The sequence below is a fragment of the Saccopteryx bilineata genome, chromosome 4, assembly GCF_036850765.1.
Source record: "Saccopteryx bilineata isolate mSacBil1 chromosome 4, mSacBil1_pri_phased_curated, whole genome shotgun sequence".
Taxonomy (NCBI): domain Eukaryota; kingdom Metazoa; phylum Chordata; class Mammalia; order Chiroptera; family Emballonuridae; genus Saccopteryx; species Saccopteryx bilineata.
In genome coordinates this window covers 80,956,323-80,976,872 of record NC_089493.1, presented here as the reverse complement: position 1 = coordinate 80,976,872, position 20,550 = coordinate 80,956,323, and the positions used below count along the sequence as shown (strand labels likewise).

Below are 20,550 nucleotides of genomic sequence, written 5' to 3'. Positions count from 1 at the left end.
ATTAGCATACTATACACCACACCACTGATTCAAAGAAACCAATACATCATAAAATCATTATTGAAGATTATTTATATAGTGTTGTAAAATATCTTTTAAAAGTTTGCATTTTATTTGATTTTTTTAATATTTTGCTTTTTTATAGATTTCAATTACAGAATACAGTCATGAAAAGAAACATTCAAATAACCAGACAGTCATTTTTTCAGATGAAAACCAGATAGACCTAACAGCAAGTCATACCGTGACGATAACCAAAGGCCTTTTAGATTATTCAAAAAGTGAGAAGTCTGCCAAAATAGATACTACATCATTTCTGGCTGACTTAAAGCTTCACACTGAGGATTCAGAAATGAAAAAAAATTTTAATTTTTCTATGGATCAAACTACTAATTCAGAAAAGAAAATAAATTTCAGTGACTTCATAAAAAGATTGAAAACAGGGAAATCTAATGCTTCTTCTACAGGACCTGATAAAGAAAATTCTGAGATATTTATTCATTCCAAAGACTCAAATAAGGACTCTTTTATACATCAAATGTATGAATCTCATAATGTAGATGAAAATAGCAGTAATGTGACTAGAATCTTTAGAGAACGAGATGATTGGATGAATTTCACCCAGTGTTATACAGCCAACATTCAAAGTTTGGTTCCCACATCCAGTGAGGCCAGTTTAAGGGAATGTAAAAGTGATGATAATACAATTTATGGCAGTGACTTGATGGACTTGACAATAAACCACACTATACAAATTTTACCCTCAGGTAATTTATCTGAAATAGAAAATCATGCTCAGACCATCATGATGGATGTTACAACAGGTTATAGAACTAAAGCTCCAGTAAAGAAGTCAGTCTTTGAGAACAAACCAAATGCTGGTTTTCAAGACCCTTCCTTAAACCCTAAAGGTGAAATACATATTACCGAAAGTCATAATACAGGGACAGAAACTCATATGGTCACACAGACATCTAACCAAGATGTCAGAACATTGGCTATGATCCCAGAATCTATATGTTCCAGTCCAACAATTCAGGATTATAAGACATTTTTATATTCTAGTTGTAATGATGCCATGGAACTGACCAAGTGTCTTTCAAATATGAGAGAGGAAAAAAATTTGCTAAAGCATGACAATAATTATGCCAAAATGTATCCTAATCCATATGCCAGCTCTTTACCTACAGAGAAAACAATTTATTCAGAAGATAGCATGGACATTACCAAGAGTCACACAGTTGCACTAGGTAATCAAATTTTTAAACAAGATCAGCCAAATATACAGCTAACAGACATACCAATATCTGAAAAAGAAATGATGCTCCAAAATCACATAGCTGTGTCAAAGGATGAGGAAATGAATGTAAATTATAGCTCAGTTCTTCATGTATCTAAGGAAGAATTACAACAGAGCCTGACAAATCCTTTGCCCATTTCAGTGACTGGCAAAAACACTGTTATCTTCACAGGTGACGATAAGGATTTGACTGAAAGTCACACAACTCACTTAGAAAGTCAAGCTCCTCTTGCATCTTACAACCCAGCAACTGAGAATGCCAGTAAATCTCACTCTTACAGCAGAAGCCTGTTAGATGAATGGGAAAAAGTGGCCAAAAGTCATACTGAACTATTCCAACAACCAAACATAATATCTAAAAATACCCTGACTGAAACCTGGGGCAAAGAAAAAGACCAAGTTTTGAAGCTTTCACCCTGTCTTGATAAAGTTTCTCCTCAGTCAGCTGATATTAACCAGGACAAAGCAACAAGCTCTAATATACAGCTTTCTGGTGGAGATCTTAGTAAACAAATAGCGCTTGGAAATAATAGGAATGCAGTGTCCTGTGAGCAGTCTTTGTTTCCTACCACAAAACTATTTTCATCAGAAGGACAATCTGCCATGGAAAATCATAATGCTGCTGTTAACAGCCATCTAGTAAAATCTGTACCAGGCCAGAATTCTAAACTGCCTGAGCCACTGAGGAAAAGTTTAGACAATCCCACCCTGGACTCTTCTCGTGACAAGATAATTAATTGTTCAGAAGAGGAGCAAAATATGGATTTAACCAAGAGTCACACTGTTGTCATTGGATTTGGTCCTTCTGAAGTACAAGAACTTGATGAGACTAATTTAGAAAACACTAACAGCCTAACAACAATACACAAACAAGTAGCTGTAAAAGTTGAAAAATGTAATGAAACTCCTATAGGAAAAACTGGAGTAGTTATTTTTAATGATACAGATGTGTTGGAGGATAGAAGTGTACAGGAACCTGGACTTCTGAATGAAAAGCAAGATGTCAGAATTTGTGGAAGGAAAAGTATTGACAGATTAAAAAATGATAGGACTGTTATATTTTCAGAGGGTGATGAGAATGATATCACCAAGAGTTATACATTGGAAATAAATCATAGACCTTTATTAGATGAGTATGGTTTCCATTTGATGCCTTTGGAAGGAACTTCTAAAACTATTTTGTATACATGTGGGCAGGATGACATGCAGGTCACTAGAAGTCACACAACTGCCATAGAATGTGAAATTGTCTCACCAGATGAAGTAACTACCAGACCTGTGGACAAAACTGTAATGTTTATAGATAATCATGATGAACTAGAAATAACAAAGTCTCACACTGTTTTCATTGACTACCCAGCAAAGGATAGAACTGTGCTTCCAGACAGACCTGACTTTGAACTGTCTAAAAGGAAAAGCATAGGAAAACCAAAAGTGACTTCTGCTGAGGAAAGTGTTTTCTTTCCAGAGAATGATGAAAGTAACCATTTAACAGCAAAAGTCAGTCAGCTAATAGTGAGGGAATGGGCTAACAGTGGTCCCATAGAGAAAGATGTTGCATTTAGAGCTGATGATAACATGGAAGTGTCTACGTCAACCATTTGGAGAAATGACAAAGATGTACCTAAGCCTGGATTTCTGAATGAACCTCTGCCAGGCAAAAGTCAAAGATGGAAAAGCCTTAGACTCAAAAGTGACAATTCTGTTGCATTTTCAAGTAATGATAAAAATGATAAGGATATCATCCAGAGTTGTACCTTGGAAATAAATAACAAAAATACCCTAGAAGTTGGAGAAGATTCTCTTCTGGTGCCTTTGACAGGAACTCCTAAAACTGTCTTGTATACATGTGGGCAGGATGACATGGAAATCACTAGAAGTCACACAACTGCCTTAGAATGTAAAGCTGTCACACCAGTTAAAATAACCACTAGGCCTGTGGATAATACTGTAATGTTTGTAGGTAATCACAGTGATCTGGAAGTCACCAAGTCCCATACTGCTTTCATTGATTGTCAAGACACAGAGAAAATACTTCAGGAGTGCCCTACATTTGAAATGGCAAAAGGAAAAACCTCAGATGTTTCTTTTCATAAGGATGGTAGCTCTGTTCAAAAAATCACTAAAATACAAGCACAGGCTGTAGAAAACAAAGCCAGTCATTGCCCAGTGCAAAATCATCCTGCTTATACAAATGATTTAGCCAGTGAATATTACTTGAAACCTGAGGGACTGTCACTCTCTGCTCCTTATTCTTTGTTAGAGAAGGAAGAAGTTATTCAAACTAATGCCAAAAGACAGTTAGGTTGTGGAATAACAGTGCTCAAAGATCAAGATCTGATTAAGGAGCCTAAAAATCAAACTTTAGTATCTGATCAAGATTTGGAGAACATGACTAAACTTGATTCAAAGCAGGTATTTTTTAAGCTTCTGGAGGATCAAATGGAGGCCTTTGTTCATAATGCAGCACATAGTTTAGAACAAACTTTTGCTGATGATGTTTGTGTTGGTTCTCAAACCCATTTCTCAACTCAGCTACCTCTATTACCTCAACAAGGACAGAGTATTGTTAATAATGATGAAACAATAATGTCTAAAGCTGGAAGTAAGAATTTAAATATTGTTATAAGAAATTCCTCTGTACTCACATGTGAAAGTGAGTCGAAAATGCTCACTAATGAGGAAGAGTTTACTCTAGCCTGTGGGAAAAAAGTGAAGAAAAATATCCAAACAACTAAATGCAACATGGCCATAGAAATCCACAGTAACTCAGACTTAACTAAGCAAGTTATTCAAACTCATGCCAATACTAAAGAAGCATCAGATCTTGTAATTGCATCTAATCCTGCAAATTTTTGTAGTATCAACAAAAATCTGAATAATTTGAATGGGAAAACTGAAAAATTTTTAGATTTCCAAACTGTTCATAAACCGTCTTTTCCAAAACAATTACTTGAATTAGTAAATAAGACAGATAATGATATGAGTATCGTACATGCTACAGAAATAGATATTAACACAGTATCCAACACTGTTGAAGATGTTAGAGATGAAGAAAATAAATTTTTTCATAATGGAGCTGAAACCAATTCTGTATCATTAATGACAACTGTAAAAGATAAAGCAAGGAGAGGGTCTTTGGGAATATTTTTGCCCAGATTGCCAAATAAGAGAAATTGTAGTATTACTGGTACTAATGACTTGGAGCAGATTCCATCAGACACAACTGATTTAAATCACTTAGAAATGCAGCTAGTCTCCAGTAAGGATTCAGACATTGGATTTATTGCAGCTAAACTGAACTTAAGTCCATCTCAATATATAAATGAAGAAAATCTTCCCATATATCCTGGTGAGATTAATTCCTCAGACTCTATTAGCATAGAAACTGAGGAAAAGGCTTTGATTGAGACATACCAAAAGGAGATTTCATCATCTGAAAATAAAATGAAAGAAATCTACAATAGCCAAAAAAGAACCTGGGTACCAGAAGAAGATGATGATATTCAGGATGAAAAAAAGATCAGAAAAAGTAAGATTAAATGTAGTGATGCTACACAAGATCAGGAGGTAAGCTCTGTCTTGAACTAAAGAATATTCTTGATTTTTTAAAAATTATGGGTATTTTTGAATTTTAATTTTAGTCTTGGATAAGCAGGAATTGATTATTTTCAGTTATGAGACTGAAAAATTATTTCTTTGTAGAATTTTAAGGAATTAACTGACTGATTATTTTCAATTATGAGACTGAAGAAATATTTCTTTGTAGAATTTTAAGGAATTAACTAACAACTAGACTTAACAATTTGAAGTGACAAATGGTCACAAAAAATGGAATGGAAAATAGTATAAAAATTGTTGAATCACTCTGGTGATTGTCATGGTTTTGCATAGGAAAATTTCTAGGCAGGGTATATGTAGTTCAAAAAGTCATCTTCATTATTATAAATATTTGAAGGGTATAAAGCCTTTTATTATACAAACTGCATAAAGAGAATCTTGACTGAATTTTCTTGACTAATGAGGCTATGTAGAAACTGAAAGTCGCCTGATCAGGCGGTAGTGCAGTGGATAGACTGAGCATTGGACTGGGATGCAAACAACCCAGGTTCAAGACCCTGAGGTCGCCAGCTTGAGCGCGGGCTCATCTGGTTTGAGCAAAGCTCACCAGCTTGGACCTAAGGTCGCTGGCTTGAACAAGGGGTTACTCGGTCTGCTGTAGGCCCACGGTCAAGGCACATATGAGAAAGCAATCAATGAACAACTAAGGTGTTGCAACGAAAAACTGATGATCGATGCTTCTCATCTCTCTCCGTTCCTGCCTGTCTGTCCCTATCTATCCCTCTCTCTGACTATCTCTCTCTGTGAAAAAAAGAAAAAAAGAAACTGAAAGTCTATTTCTTTCGTGGATGGGAAAATGCTTATGTCAGGCCCAGTATCTCAAAGTGAAGTAAGTATTTATGGAACAGGTCATAGATACTAAAATTGAGAGACAACTGGTTTGGATAATTTGGGGAAATGAAACCTGTCATGCAAATGGAGTTTTACAGGTGAGGATTAATTGTACCAAAGCAAATGGTTTGTCTATGAAGCTTTGAGAAAGTAGTAACAGTAATATAAAATATAGAACTGAATAAATTTTATGAAAATTAGTACTGTTGTGTAATAAATATTTATTGCATATCTGCTGTTTCCTAGGTACTGTTCAGGTTGTTGCTAGAAATGCCTCAGTGGGAACTTAATAGATAAAAATCTGCTCTCATGGAGCTTGCATTCTAGCATTTAGACAAAGAATATAATGTCTTCAAAAATATATGTAAGTAGGTAGATGAAAAATACTTTTAAGGCTGTAAAGTCAAATAGCTGAAATGGTAAAAACAGGACCACATGACGTATTTGACTTCAACCAAAGGAATCTTGGTCACCAAGTGAGGGAAGTACTAAAGCCTGGAAATAAGTTTCTTTTCTGTGCTCTAGCCTGTGCCACAGTGTACAGCCAATATTCTATTCTGGTTTTCTACAGTGTGATAGCCCTGACCCTGGTGGCTAGTAATTGAATAATTGGATAGATCAACATTTGGTAGCTCATAGGATCTGGCTATAACTTAGATACATCTGAGAAATAATTTGCTCATACAGTGTAATGCACAAAGTTATTTCTACATATTTTAAAGTAAAATTACTTTTAACTCGAAAAGCTTCAGTTGTCTGTTATTCTAATTCTTTCTTAAGAGATCTCATAACAATTATACATAAATTTTATGTTAGAAGTATTTGTGGTCCTGGCTAGTTGGCTCAGTGGTAGAGCATTGACCTGGCATGTGGAAGACCCAGGTTCGATTCCCAGTCAGGGCACAGAGGAGAGGCGATCATCTGCTTTTCCCTCCTTCCTCTCATGCTTCTCTCTCTCTCCTTTACTCCCACAGCTATGGCTCAATTGATTCAAGTGTGCATCGACCCCAGGTGCCTCAGGTGCTAATAATAGCTCATTTGTGAGCATAGGCCCCAGATGGGCAGAGCATCAGCCCAAGACTGGTGCCAGGTGGTCAGTGTACATGTGGGAGTCTGCTTCTCTATCTCCTTCCTCTCACTTAAAAAAGAAAAAAAAAAGTATTTGTTAGTGTTCAAGAAACATTTAGTTATAAGTGTTATAACTTTATCCTGATGTTGTTCCTTATTAATTACAGATTATTGATCACCATGCTGAAGGAGATATAGATAAAAATGCTAACAGTGTATTGATAAAAAGCCTCAGCAGAACCCCATCTAGTTTCAGCAGTTCTCTGGATTCAGTCAAAGCTGATGGCACCTCTCTGGACTTCAGCAGTAAGATGATCTTCGTGAAAGCTAATTAATAGAAGTCATCTGCTTACTTGACTAATGATAAATGTATTTTAATTCAGGAGATGTTTGAAATTCATATAAGCTTTTGGAGGGTTATAAATAGTTGATAAGTAAAATAATATTTAGTTTTTGTTTAATTCTTAGTTATTTTAATAAATTGAGAAGTGAAATACTACACAGGATAGAATGATTTTCTTAAGAGGCTATGCTCAGGCCCTGGCCAGTTGGCTCAGCAGTAGAACGTCGGCCTGGTGTGTGGAAGTCCTGGGTTCAATTTCCAAACCCAGCCAGGGCACACAGGAGAAGCGCCCATCTGCTTCTCCACCCATCCCCCTTCCCTTTCTCTCTATCTCTCTCCTCCCATCCTGCAGCCAAGGCTCCATTGGAGCAAAGTTGGCCCAGGTGCTGAGGACGGGTCCGATTGCAGCAGAGCAACGCCCCAGAGGGGCTGAGCATCGCCCCCTGGTGGGTATGCCCGGTCAATTTGGTAGGACTCATGCGGGAGTCTGTCTGCCTCCCCCTCACCCTGCTTCTCACTTTGGAAAAATGCAAAAAAAAAAAAAAAAAAAAGAGGCTATGCTCAGTAGAGAAACATTGAATGGAGCCTTAAAACTAATGTAGTTTGCCCTACAAATTCTTGTCTTTCCAACAATATCCTAATGGATAGCAAGAACTACAGTGTAAACCTGAGTGATAACTAGAATTGTTTACAATTTAATTTTGACTTGTTCATCACCTGAATTTGCCTTACTTCTAGCATACCGCAATAGTCAAATGGAATCACAGTTTCTCACAGACGCTGTTTGTGAAGAGAGCTTGAAGGAGGTATGGTAAAGTACTTCTCATTTCTAATGTGATTAATTTCCTTGTTTTGTTTTCTCTTTTTAATTTTTAAAAAAATTATGAAATGTTTTAAATATACAAAAGACGAGTTTTCTCTGTTAAGGACACAGCATGGCAGTTAATTGTATGGAGTAGAAATTAGAAGACCTAAATTTTGCTTTTTTCCTCCAATTCTACTGTTAATGAATAACCTTAAGAAATAAATTTTAGCCTGACCTGCGGTGGCGCAGTAAATAAAGCGTTGATCTGGAATGCAGAAGTTGCCGGTTCAAGGCTCTGGACTTGCCTGCTAAAGGCACTTATGGGAAGGAAGGTGATGCTTCCTGTCCCTCCCACCCATCCTTCCTCTCTCTTTCTCTCTCTCTCTCCCCTCTCTCTAAAATCAATAAATTAAATCTTAAAGAAAAAGAAATTAAAATGATGCTTCTCTTCTCCCTCCCTTCCTGTCTATCTGTCCCTGCCTGTCCTGCTTTTCTCTCTCTAAAAGAAAAAAATAAATTTTAGCCTGACCAGGCAATGGCACAGTGGATAGAGCATCGGACTGGGACGTGGAGGGCCCAGGTTCAAAACCCCAAAGTCTCTGGCTTGAGCCCAAAGGTTGCTGACTTGAAGCCCAAGGTCACTGGCTTGAGCAAAGGGTCACTCACTCTGCTGTAGCCCCCTAGTCAAGGCCCATATGAGAAAGCAAGCAATGAAGAACTAAGGTGCTACAACAAAGAATCAATGGTTCTCATCTTTCTCCCTTCCTGTCTGTCTGTCTCTAAAAAAAATAAATAAATAAATTTTAGCCTGACCAGACAGTGGTGCAGTGGATAGGGCATTGGCCTGGGATGATGGGGACCCAGGTTTGAGGCTCTGAAGTTACCGGCTTGAACGTGGGATCATAGACATGATTCCATGGTCACTGGCTTGAGCCAAGGGTCACTGGCTCGGCTGGAGCCCCCTGGCCAAGGCACATATGAGAAAGCAATCAATGAACAATTAAAGTGCAACTACAAGTTGATGCTTCTCATCTCTTTCTTCCTGTCTGTCCCTGTCTTGCTAAAAAAGAAAGAGAGAGAGAGAGAAAGAAAGAAAAATAAATTTTAGTTAAAAATCAACTTATGTATAGCCTACAAATATCTGGATAGTATTTTCACAGATATATGCAAAGTACTTTATGCTATTTAGAAACAAATTGAAGGGGTTATAATCAAATTGAGCTCACCTTGAATGGTCATGCAAACCTTTTTTTCTTTCCTCAGAAACTCAAAGATGGGAGAATAACAATAAAGGAGTTCTTTATACTTCTTCAAGTTCACATTTTGATACAGAAACCCCGACAAAGCACTCTCTCAGCCAAAGTAAGTATAATTTCTTGACAAAAGAGTTGCCTCAGTTAGAATATATTGTACTTACTTACTAAACTTCATCAAAGCAAGCATTTATTCAGAAACAAAAAAAGAATCTAAGGAAGCAAATTTTCCTATAAAAGTTTACCTATAATAGGTACATTTGTGGTTAGCATAAAAATGTTTTATATCATGGATTTTCATAAGGAGAAAATTTATCTATCTCATTCTTTGCCATCAGTTTTGTTTTTGATACCTTTTTCCCTGAACATATGCTCTTTTCCACCATTATAAAAATCTAAGAATACGGCCCTGGCCAGTTGGCTCAGTGGTAGAATGTTGGCCTGGCATGCAGGAGTCCCGGGTTCGATTCCCAGCCAGGGCACACAGGAGAAGCGCCCATCTGCTTCTCCACCCCTCCCCCTCTTCTTCCTCTCTGTCTCTCTCTTCCCCTCCCGCAGCCAAGGCTCCATTGGAGAAAAGTTGGCCCGGGCGCTGAGGATGGCTCTATGGCCTCTGCCTCAGGCGCTAGAATGGCTCTGGTTGCAACAGAGCAATGCCCCAGATGGGCAGAGCATCACCCCCTGGTGGGCGTGCCGGGTGGATCCCGGTCGGGCGCATGCAGGAGTCTGTCTGACTGCTTCCCCGTTTCCAACTTCAGAAAAATACAAAAAAAAAATAAATCTAAGAATAGCAGTCTTAATAAACATTTTTCAAAATAAATATGTAAGATCATAGAATATTTGACTAATATAATCAACAAACTCAGTTTAAAAGATTTCAGGAAGTGGCCCTGGCCGGTTGGCTCAGTGGTAGAGCGTCGGCCTGGTGTGCAGAAGTCCCGGGTTCGATTCCCGGCCAGGGCACACAGGAGAAGCGCCCATCTGCTTCTCCACCCCTCCCCCTCTCCTTCCTCTCTGTCTCTCTCTTCCCCTCCTGCAGCCGAGGCTCCACTGGAGCAAAGATGGCCTGGGTGCTGGGGATGGCTCCTTGGCCTCTGCCCCAGGCGCTAGAGTGGCTCTGGTCGCAACAGAGCGACGCCCCCTGGTGGGCGTGCCGGGTGGATCCCGGTTGGGCGCATGCGGGAGTCTGTCTGACTGTCTCTCCCCCCGTTTCCAGCTTCAGAAAAATACAGGGGGGAAAAAAAAAGATTTCAGGAAGTTACAAATGAGATAAGTTCTGTAGGTTTGTTCTTGAGTTGAATTTGTATGTAAGTTGGAATAGGTACATTTATTTATTAAATGCAACTTAGATGTTTGTCATAACATAGTATTTTTACCTTTCTGTGCATATAAATACTTAAACTTTTTTTTTTTACAGTGACAGAGAGTCAGAGAGAGGGATAGATAAGGACAGACAGGCAGGAACGAAGAGAGATGAGAAGCATCAATCATTAGTTTCTCGTTGTGCATTGCGACACCTTAGTTGTTCATTGATTGCTTTCTCATATGTGCCTTGACCGTGGGGCTGCAGCAGACCAAGTAACCCCTTCCTCGAGCCAGCGACCTTGGGTTCAAGCTGGTGAGCTTTGCTCAAACCAGATTAGCCCGCGCTCAAGCTTGCAACCTTGGGGTCTCGAACCTGGATCCTCCGCATCCCAGTTCGAAGCTCTATCCACTGCGCTACCGCCCAGTCAGGCAATACTTAAACATTTTTTAATAGAACCTTAAACAATCTTGGATGATGCAAAAGATGATGGATTTGTTGGGGAGGATGGGACTGGTGTTAGAAAGTCAGGGTTTGATTCTGCTGCTAGAGTCAGTTTCTTGAAGTAGCATCAAGGGAGGTTTGTACAGAGCTTTTCTTTTTCTCATCATAAAATGTCCTGTAGCATCTCAAGTCCTCAGTAACTGTATGGTAAACTTTGGTAAACCTCTCTGTATCAGGATCTTGCTCTTCTAACTTAGTCCTGCTTCAATGAGACAAAAGGCATCAGTTAACTCTTTTGTAGGGAAAACTTTTTTGGTCCTGGAGTTTCTAGGTCCCTGTTTTTTCCCCTAAATGCTATCATCTGCTGTTCTAGTTCCATAAGGTCTTCATTGGTTACTTCTTTGCCATGAGAGTTGTATAACTATGATATGGTTTTCATTGATGTCCAACTGCAATTGATTACCAATAGTTCTTACAGTGTTCTTTTCATAAGTATGAGTTGGATGTAAGCTGGATGTTTGTAACTCAGAGACTTACTATAATAGAAAATCTTATAACACTTCATAAGAATATTATTTTTTTGTTTCTTGAGTCTGTTGAACATTTACAAAAATAAGTTATGCCCTTGGCCATGAAGAAAACATTAACAAGATGAAAAACGAGATTTTATGGACCACATCATGTGATCTTAATCCAATAATAATTATAATAGTTATTATTTTTTTTAGCGAGAGAGACAGGGATAGACAGAAAGAAAAATAAGTATTAACTCGTAGCTCTTCTAAAAAAGAAAGAACAATAATTCTAGATAATTCATTTTTTTAATGTTTATTTTATTGATTTTAGAGAGAGGAAAGAAAGCAGGAGGGAGAAAGAGGAACATCAATCTGTTCCTGCATATGCTCCAACCTAGGGTCAAGCCAGCAATCTCTGCGCTTCAGGACAGTGTTGTAACAAACCAAGCTATCTAGCCAGGGCTAGATAATTCTTATATCAAAAGAGGATATCAAAACTATTTAGAAAGCAAAATAAAGGAGAACATTTAATACCAAATTTATGGGACATACAGCAAATATTATGCTTAACAGGAAGTTAAAAGCCTCACATATTATTTTTATAGAAGAGAGTCTAAAAATAAAGAATTTATTAATTCTCACTTTAAGAAATTGGAACATTATGTAGGTAAATGGTAAAGCTAATGAATTTTTAGGTATTGATTTACTTAAAATAATGTCTAGCCATTTTCTTTTTTCTTTTTCCAGCTTTGTTGAAGTATAATTGACAAATAATAATAGCCATTTTCAGTCACTTAAAATCCCATGTGGCCCTGGCCAGTTGGCTCAGTGGTAGAGCATTGGCCTGGCGTGCAGGAGTCCCGGGTTCGATTCCCGGCCAGGGCATACAGGAGAAGCGCCCATCTGCTTCTCCACCCCTCCCCCTCTCCTTCCTCTCTGTCTCTCTCTTCCCCTCCCGCAGCCAAGGCTCCATTGGAGCAAAGTTGTCCCAGGCACTGAGGATGGCTCCATGGCCTCTGCCTCAGGCGCTAGAATTGCTCTGGTTGCGACAGAGCAATGCCCCAGATGGGCAGAGCATCACCCCCTGGTGGGCATGCCGGGTAGATCCCAGTCGGGTGCAAGCGGTCGTCTGTCTGACTGCCTTCCATTTCCAGCTTCAGAAAAATACAAAAAAATACAAAAAAAAAACAACCCATGTGAGTGGAACTTCTAGTTTGTCTAAATATCTTTGGGAAATAGACTTTGATGTCAGAGACTTGAATTCAAATTCCACGTTGTAGTTTTACTGGGTATAAGAATTTTAATAGAGTATTCAAATTTTTCTTCGTAGAACTTGTTAAAACTAGGCACTCTGGAACTTGAAACAGTTCTTAAATATGGTTTGTCCTCAAAATACCAGTTTTAAAGGACTGATTTTTTTTTCCTTCAATTTTTTTTTTCAGTTTACTATAAATACACAACCTACTTCTGAAGATCTGTTGTTAAGTCAGTATGTTTACCGACCCAAGATACAGATTTATAGAGAAGATTGTGAGCTTCTTCGCAAAAAAATTGAAGAGTATGAAAGTTTTCATTTTTTTATGTTTGTTGGATGGTTGAATCTGTGGTAAGGTTTTGATTAGAATAACACTGGCATTGATAACGGTCGGTGGCATTAATTGGTGGTATTATATGTTTATAGAAAGAGTTTTGGCTTTCAGATTGAAGCTCAATCCTGGTTATAACACTTAACTGTAACATTATCTGAGTCATTTAACCTTTATTTCTACATCCATAAATTGGGAATAGTAATACCTACTTAGTGGGTAGATATGAACAGTAGGAAATAGTATATATCAAATGTTTTTATGCCATTTTTAGCCTAAAGTATGTCCTCAATGAGCAATAATTATTGAATTATGATATCATAAATGTTTGTAAAGGAACATCTTCAAAAGAGAAATGTCCCTTTAGAGATTTGTATATACTGCCTAAAATCAAGAATGCCTTTGGGTTTATAATTTCATCACATTTGCCCTTAATTTACATATATATACAAGAACATGGTTTTACTCAGACTATAGCTCAGTGCTTTGGTATGTATAGATGCTATAGACTAATTTGCAAATTAGGTATGTTATACCTGGATTCCCACATGTAGATCAGGACTTGCAACCCAAAGCAATGTTTATATCATACTTGTCTAGAACTATCCAACTAAATTTGAACCAATCTAACAAACAGAAAACAAAATAGTCTTTGAAGAAGTCTTTTTAAAAATAGACTTAAGCTGCTTTTAAGTTATTATACTGCAGATTTGCCTGATTATGGCTTGTTTACTCAACAGATGTGTATATTGAGCACCTGCTGTGTGTTAGGTACTATACTAAGTACTGAGGTTCTTCACTGAAGAAGACAGACAAGTTCTTCATGTTTAAATAAGTTGAGCATCTCATGATTTGAGAATGTTTTCTTTTGAATGAAATACAATGAATAGTCTGTGTAGATGTGCTCTACTATTTGATTTTGCAATTCTATACCTGTGTATAATATTTTTTAACTCTGGTAGAAATTTATTTCTTTTGCTTATTAACAAGAGATTAATATGTATTTAGGCTACTTTTGTAAATGCTGTTCTGTAAAGGTGAGATAGGACTTTGAACTGAATTATGAACTTTTATTTAAAATAATATTTTTGACCTTGCAATTATGCATTGACAGGCCTTAAGGATTTTTTATTAGCATCATTTCTTCATGTTGGAACAAGCTGATAACATTGATGAGAATTCTGTTTGTGAGAGAAGTTTTTTAATTCATAACATCTTGAACTGTTCTACAAGTATTGAAATAATAAGGCTGGTCACTGCTCTTGAGTAAATTCCCCTCTTTTTATGTGGAATTAAATTAAGTATGCCTATAGATCAGAGTGGATCCATTGAAGCTGACTTCTGAACCCTATGCTAATAAACTTTTTTGTATTTTAGATTAAAGCTTTCTGCATTGAACCAAGATAAACTGTTGGCTGATGTTAATAGGAACCTGTGGGAAAAAATGAGACACTACTCTGATGAGGAGGTACCTTTGTCTCATTTTCCGAATGGGAATCAGTGTAGACATTTTGAACAATTCTTATTATGAAATAAGTAATTACTTTGGTAATTAGTGATGACTTCTTTAACTTCTCAGGTGTAACATGTTACCAAGGTTTTATTTAATTATACATGAATAATTGTTAATACATAATTTTTTCAAACCTAAAATTATCAATTTAATATTTGAAATATAGTTGAAGTTTATTTATAATTCCCTCCCTCCTTCTTGTTTGCCTTTCACTTCGATTTAGATAAGGAAAAGATTTAATTGACTTGTCTGACCTGTGGTGGTGCAGTGGATAAAGTATTGACCTGGAATGCTAAGGTTGCTGGTTAAAACCCTGGGCTTGCCCAGATCTTGGCACACACGGGAAACAACTACTATGAGTTCATGCTTTCCACTTCTCCCTCCTCTTTCTCTCTCTCTCTCAAAATAAGTTTTAAAAAAAGTAACTAATTTTATACATGTCCTAATATATTAGGAGTTTTATTAAGAGCCTGTCATTTTCTTATTTGTAATATGAATAAGTGAATTAAAAGCAGGAGTCAAAATTCAAATCTTTGTGCTTTTAAACTATTAAATGGAATTAAATTTGCCAATGAGAAGTACCCTGCCTTGAGAATAAGAGTCTAGAATGAGCAAAACTTAGCACAGATCACCTGAACCAGCCTTCTCTCAAGATCATTTGCCTTGCCTGACCAGTCAGTGGCAGCAGTGGATAGAGCATTGGACTAGTATGCGGAGGATTCAGTTTCGAAACCCTGAGGTTGCCGGTTGAGCGCGGGCTCATTTGGTTTGAGCAACACTCACCAGCTTGAGCCGAAGGTCGCTGGCTTCAGCAAGGGGTCACTCTGTCTGCTGTAGCCCCCCCCTCCCCCGTCAAGGCACATGAGAAAGCAACCAATGAACAACTAAGGTGCCGCAATGAAGAATTGATGCTTCTCATCTCTCTCCCTGCCTGTCTGTCTGTCCCTGTCTGTTCTTTTCTCTGTCTCTGTCACACACAAAAAATAAAACAAATTAAAAAAACCGATCATTTGCCTTTTCTAACTCATTTGTTTTAGTGCATTATAACCTATGACTTTTTCTTACAGCTGAAGGCCTTTGGAATTTATCTGAACAAAATAAAATCTCATTTTACCAAGATGACTAAAGTCTTCACTCACCAAGGAAAGGTGGCTCTCTACAGAAAGCTGGTGCAGTCAGCTCAGGTAATTTGAGACAATAGCATAGAAACAAAGATCTATTAAAATTACTTCATAGTGGTTGTGCAATATGAAGAATGTTTCTTAAACATGTGAATGATATTGGGCAAAAACTTAGAATTTTTCATACGGTAGGGGTTCAATTTGTCCAAAGTAGCAAATTATGGAATCTTGAGTACTTTTTTTTATTATTATTATTTATTTATTTATTTTACAGACAGAGGGTGAATCAGAGAGAGAGGGATAGACAGGGACAGACAGACAGGAACGGAAAGAGATGAGAAGCATCAATCATTAGTTTTTCATTGCGCATTGCAACACCTTAGTTGTTCATTCATTGCTTTCTCATATGTACCTTGACCGCGGGCCTTCAGCAGACCAAATAACCCCTTGCTGGAGCCAGCAACCTTGGGTTCAAGCTGGTAGGCTTTTCCTCAAACCAGATTTTAAACTATTAAATGGAATTAAATTTGCCAATGAGAAGTACTGGGATGCGGAGGATTCAGCTTTGCACTCAAGCTGGCGACCTCGGGGTCTCGAACCTGGGTCCTCTGCATCCCAGTCCGACGCTCTATCCACTGCGCCACCACCTGGTCAGGCAAATCTTGAGTAATTCTATTTGTTTCCTTTTATTAAGTTTATTGGGGTGAAACTGGCTGGCAAAATTATACAGGTTTTACCATGGCTCGGTAGATCATTTGATTAGAGCATTGTTCTGATACACCAGAGTTGTGGGTTTGATCCCCAGTCAGGGCACATATAAGATTTTGCCTGACCTGTGCTGGAGCAGTGGCTAAAGCATCGACCTGGAACACTGAGGTTGCTGATTCAAAACTCCAGGTTCACCTGGGCAAGGCACATATGAGAGTTTATGCTTCCTGCTCCCCAACCCCCTTTTCTCTCTCTCTCTCTCTCTCTCTCTCTCTAAAGATTTTATTCATTGATTTTTAGAGAGAGAGAGAGCGAAAGGGAGGTGGGATAGCAGGAAGCATCAACTCAAAGTAGTTGCCTCTTGCATGTGCCTTGACTGGGCAAGCCTAGAGCTCCAAACCAGCAACATCAACATTCCAAACGGATGTATCATTCACTGCACCACCACAGGTCTGGCTAGGGCCTATTTCTTATCTCAAATTTATTAATCCATTATATATATTGAAATAAAATAATATAGGATTCTGATCTTCTATTGCTAAGGACTGTACTATAATATTATCCTCCACAATGTTTATACCTGTGTATATTTGTGTATGTGTTAAAAATAGCATTTTCCAAAATGATTGTTCTTCAAGAAAGGTTCTATATTGAAAACCTTTGTATTAGCAAACAAGTCTGGAAAGTGCTACATGTACTGTCACCCTTTCAGAGAAATTAAATAGTTAGTATATTAATGTCTACAGTCACATATCTGTTTTAGAAAAACTCAAAAGAAAAAAAAATGCTATAGCCTGACCGGGTGGTGGCGCAGTGGATAGAGCGTCAGACTGGGATGTGGAGGACCCAGGTTCGAGACCCCGGGGTCTCCATCTTGGGCAAGTCCTCATCTGGTTTGAGCAAAAGCTCACCAGCTTGAGCCCAAGGTCACTGGCTCGAGCAAGGGGTTGCTCGGTCTGCTGAAGGCCCGCGGTCAGGGCACATGGGAGGGGGCAATCAATGAACAACTGAGGTGTTGCAATGCGCAAAGAAAAACTAATGATTGATGCTTCTCATCTCTCCGTTCCTGTCTGTCTGTCCCTGTCTATGCCTCTCTCTGACTCCCTCTCTGTCTCTGTAAAAAAAAAAAAAAAAAAAAAAGCTGTAATTCTGTTTGACCAGTGTTTCCCATATTTGACTGTAGAACATTTTTTTTTCTCAAAATTTTTTTATTATTTACAGAGACAGAAAGAGAGAGAGAGAGCGATAGATAGGGACAGACAGACAGGAACGGAGAGAGATGAGAAGCATCAGTCATCAGTTTTTCGTTGCAACACCTTAGTTGTTCATTGATTGCTTTCTCATATGTGCCTTGACCAGGGGCCTTCAGCAGACCGAGTAACCACTTGCTCAAGCCAGCGACCTTGGGTCCAAGCTGGTGAGCTCTGCTCAAACCAGATGAGCCCGCGCTCAAGCTGGCGACCTCAGGGTCTCGAACCTGTGTCCTCCACATCCCAGTCTGACGCTGTATCCACTGCGCCACCACCTGGTCAGGCTGTAGAACATTTTTAACAAACATTTTTTTTTTCTTTTTTTTTTTTTTTTTTTGTATTTCTGAAGCTGGAAATGGGGAGAGACAGTCAGACAGACTCCTGCATGCACCCGACCGGGATCCACCCGGCACGCCCACCAGGGGCAACGCTCTACCCACCAGGGGGCAATGCTCTGCCCCTCCGGGGCGTCGCTCTGCCACGACCAGAGCCACTCTAGCGCCTGGGGCAGAGGCCAAGGAGCCATCCCCAGCGCCCGGGCCATCTTTGCTCCAATGGAGCCTCTACCTCGGCTGCGGGAGGGGAAGAGAGAGGCAGAGAGGAAGAAGGGGGTGGGGAGGGTGGAGAAGCAAATGGGCGCTTCTCCTATGTGCCCTGGCCGGGAATCGAACCCGGGTCCCCTGCACGCCAGGCCGATGCTCTACCACTGAGCCAACCGGCCAGGGCCACATTTTTTTTTTTAAGTAATATTTAAGTCTAGTCTGGAAACTTTGACCTTCATTTTAAGATCTGCCTGTTGGTCCTAGGCAGTTAGCTCAGTTGGTTAGAGGGTCATCATAAAACACCAAGGTTGCCTGACCAGGTGGTGGCACAGTGGATAGAGCATCGGACTGGGATGCGGAAGGACCCGGGTTTGAGACCCCGAGGTTGCCAGCTTGAGCGCGGGCTCATCTGGCTTGAGCAAAAAAAAAGCTCACCAGCGTGGACCCAAGGTCACTGGCTTGAGCAAGAGGTTACTCGGTCTGCTGAAGGTCCACAGTCAAGGCACATATGAGAAAGCAATTAATGAACAACTAAGGTGTCGCAACAAAAAACTGAAAAGCTGATGATTGATGCTTCTCATCTCTCTCCGTTCCTATCTGTCCTTGTCTATCCCTCTATCTCTCTCTTTCCCTCTAAAGAAAAAAAAAAACACCAAGGTTGCAGGTTCGATCCCTGGTCATGCACAAAGTGGAACAACAAATGAATGCTTCTCTCTCTCTCTCTCTCTCTCTTTCTTCCTCCCCCCCTTCTCTCTCTGTCTCTCTAAAATCAGGCAATCAAAAAAAAGAAAGAAAGACCTTCCTGTTCATGATTTAGACCTAGCAGTTAGTCGGCTATTTGAAATACGATAATGGGAGGAAGGGAGTATAGAGGGACAAATATACAGTGATGGAAAATGATTTGACTTTGGGTGATGGGGATGGGTACACAACACAGTCAACAGTTCAAATGCTATAGAAATGTTTACCTGAATGAAACCTATGTACTCTTACTGATCAATGTCACCCCACTAAATTTAATTTTCTAAATAAAATTATAATAAAAAAGAAATATAATGTTATAATGTGTTTAGAACTTTAACTTAGTAGTCTGTAATATTGTGTTTTAGAATGAGAGGGAGAAACTTCAGCTAAAGATAAATGAGGTGGACAACATACTTCAGAAGATTGCTAACTGTCTTACTGAGGTGGAAATAGGTAAAGTATTTTAAATATTTTTTTCAAAAAAATTTTAATTTTATCTAAATGCTTCCTTTCATACAGATTGTTGATATCACTACGCTGAAGCCTTGTATTAGCAGCTTGAGACATTAAATTAAATTAAAGCTCCTTTTTATTTTTAGATTTTAATTATTGATTTTTGGAGAGAGGTGAGAGGGAGAGGGAAGAAGAGGAGGGAGAGTGGGAAGCATCTACTCATAGTAGTTGCTGGGCAAGCCCAGGGTTTTGAACTAGCAACCTCAGCATTCCAGGTTGACACTCTATCCACTGCGCCACCACAGGTCAGGCTAAAAGCTCCTTTACTACAGTCCTGCATAGCACTATGAACAAGAGATGCTCAAGATAATAAATCTCTTTGGAAAGCTTCTCATAACCTAGACCATAGTCTGTTTTTTATTTTTATTTTATTTATTTTTTTAGAGATACAGAGAGAGGGCTAGATAGGGACAGACAGACAGGAATGGAGAGAGATGAGAAGCATCAATCATCGTTTTTCGTTGTGACACCTTAGTTCTTCACTGATTGCTTTCTCATATGTGCCTTGACCATGGGCCTTCAGCAGACCGAGTAACCCTTTGCTCAAGCCAGAGACCTTGGGTCCAAGCTCGTGAGCTTTGCCCAAACCAGATGAGCCTGCACTTAAGCTGGCGACCTCAGGGTCTCGAACCTGGATCCTCCGCATCCCAGTCTGACTCTCTATCCACTGCGCCACCGCCTGGTCAGGCAGTCTGTTTTTTAATAGATGAATTTATCTTCATTTAAAAATAACATGCCCTGGTCGGTTGGCTCAGTGGTAGAGCGTCAGCCTTGCGTGCAGAAGTCCCGGGTTCGATTCCCGGCCAGGGCACACAGGAGAAGCGCCCATCTGCTTCTCCACCCCTCCCCCTCTCCTTCCTCTCTGTCTCTCTCTTCCCCTCCTGCAGCCGAGGCTCCATTGGAGCAAGGATGGCCCGGGCGCTGGGGATGGCTCCTTGGCCTCTGCCCCAGGCGCTAGAGTGGCTCTGGTGGCGGCAGAGCGACCCCCCGGAGGGGCAGAGCATCGCCCCCTGGTGGGCATGCCGGGTGGATCCCAGTTGGGCGCATGCGTGAGTCTGTCTGACTGTCTCTCCCCATTTCTAGCTTCAGA

The 20,550-nt window shown here is 39.4% G+C and overlaps 1 protein-coding gene and 1 non-coding gene across 5 annotated transcripts in view; both read left to right on the top strand.

Moving 5' to 3' along the window:
- Positions 1–20,550, top strand: part of KNL1 (kinetochore scaffold 1) — a 77,407-nt gene that overhangs the window by 37,058 nt on the left and 19,799 nt on the right. For all 4 annotated transcript variants that reach the window (XM_066277083.1, XM_066277082.1, XM_066277081.1 and 1 more), the window contains 8 exons: positions 146–4,870; positions 6,988–7,126; positions 7,902–7,969; positions 9,232–9,330; positions 12,926–13,041; positions 14,447–14,537; positions 15,650–15,766; positions 19,313–19,400. In XM_066277083.1, coding sequence (XP_066133180.1) covers positions 146–4,870; positions 6,988–7,126; positions 7,902–7,969; positions 9,232–9,330; positions 12,926–13,041; positions 14,447–14,537; positions 15,650–15,766; positions 19,313–19,400 — 5,443 coding nt within the window. The remainder of the gene's footprint in view (positions 1–145; positions 4,871–6,987; positions 7,127–7,901; positions 7,970–9,231; positions 9,331–12,925; positions 13,042–14,446; positions 14,538–15,649; positions 15,767–19,312; positions 19,401–20,550) is intronic.
- On the top strand, positions 20,196–20,271 carry TRNAA-UGC (transfer RNA alanine (anticodon UGC)). Its single transcript has one exon. It is a non-coding gene; the product is annotated as a tRNA-Ala (tRNA).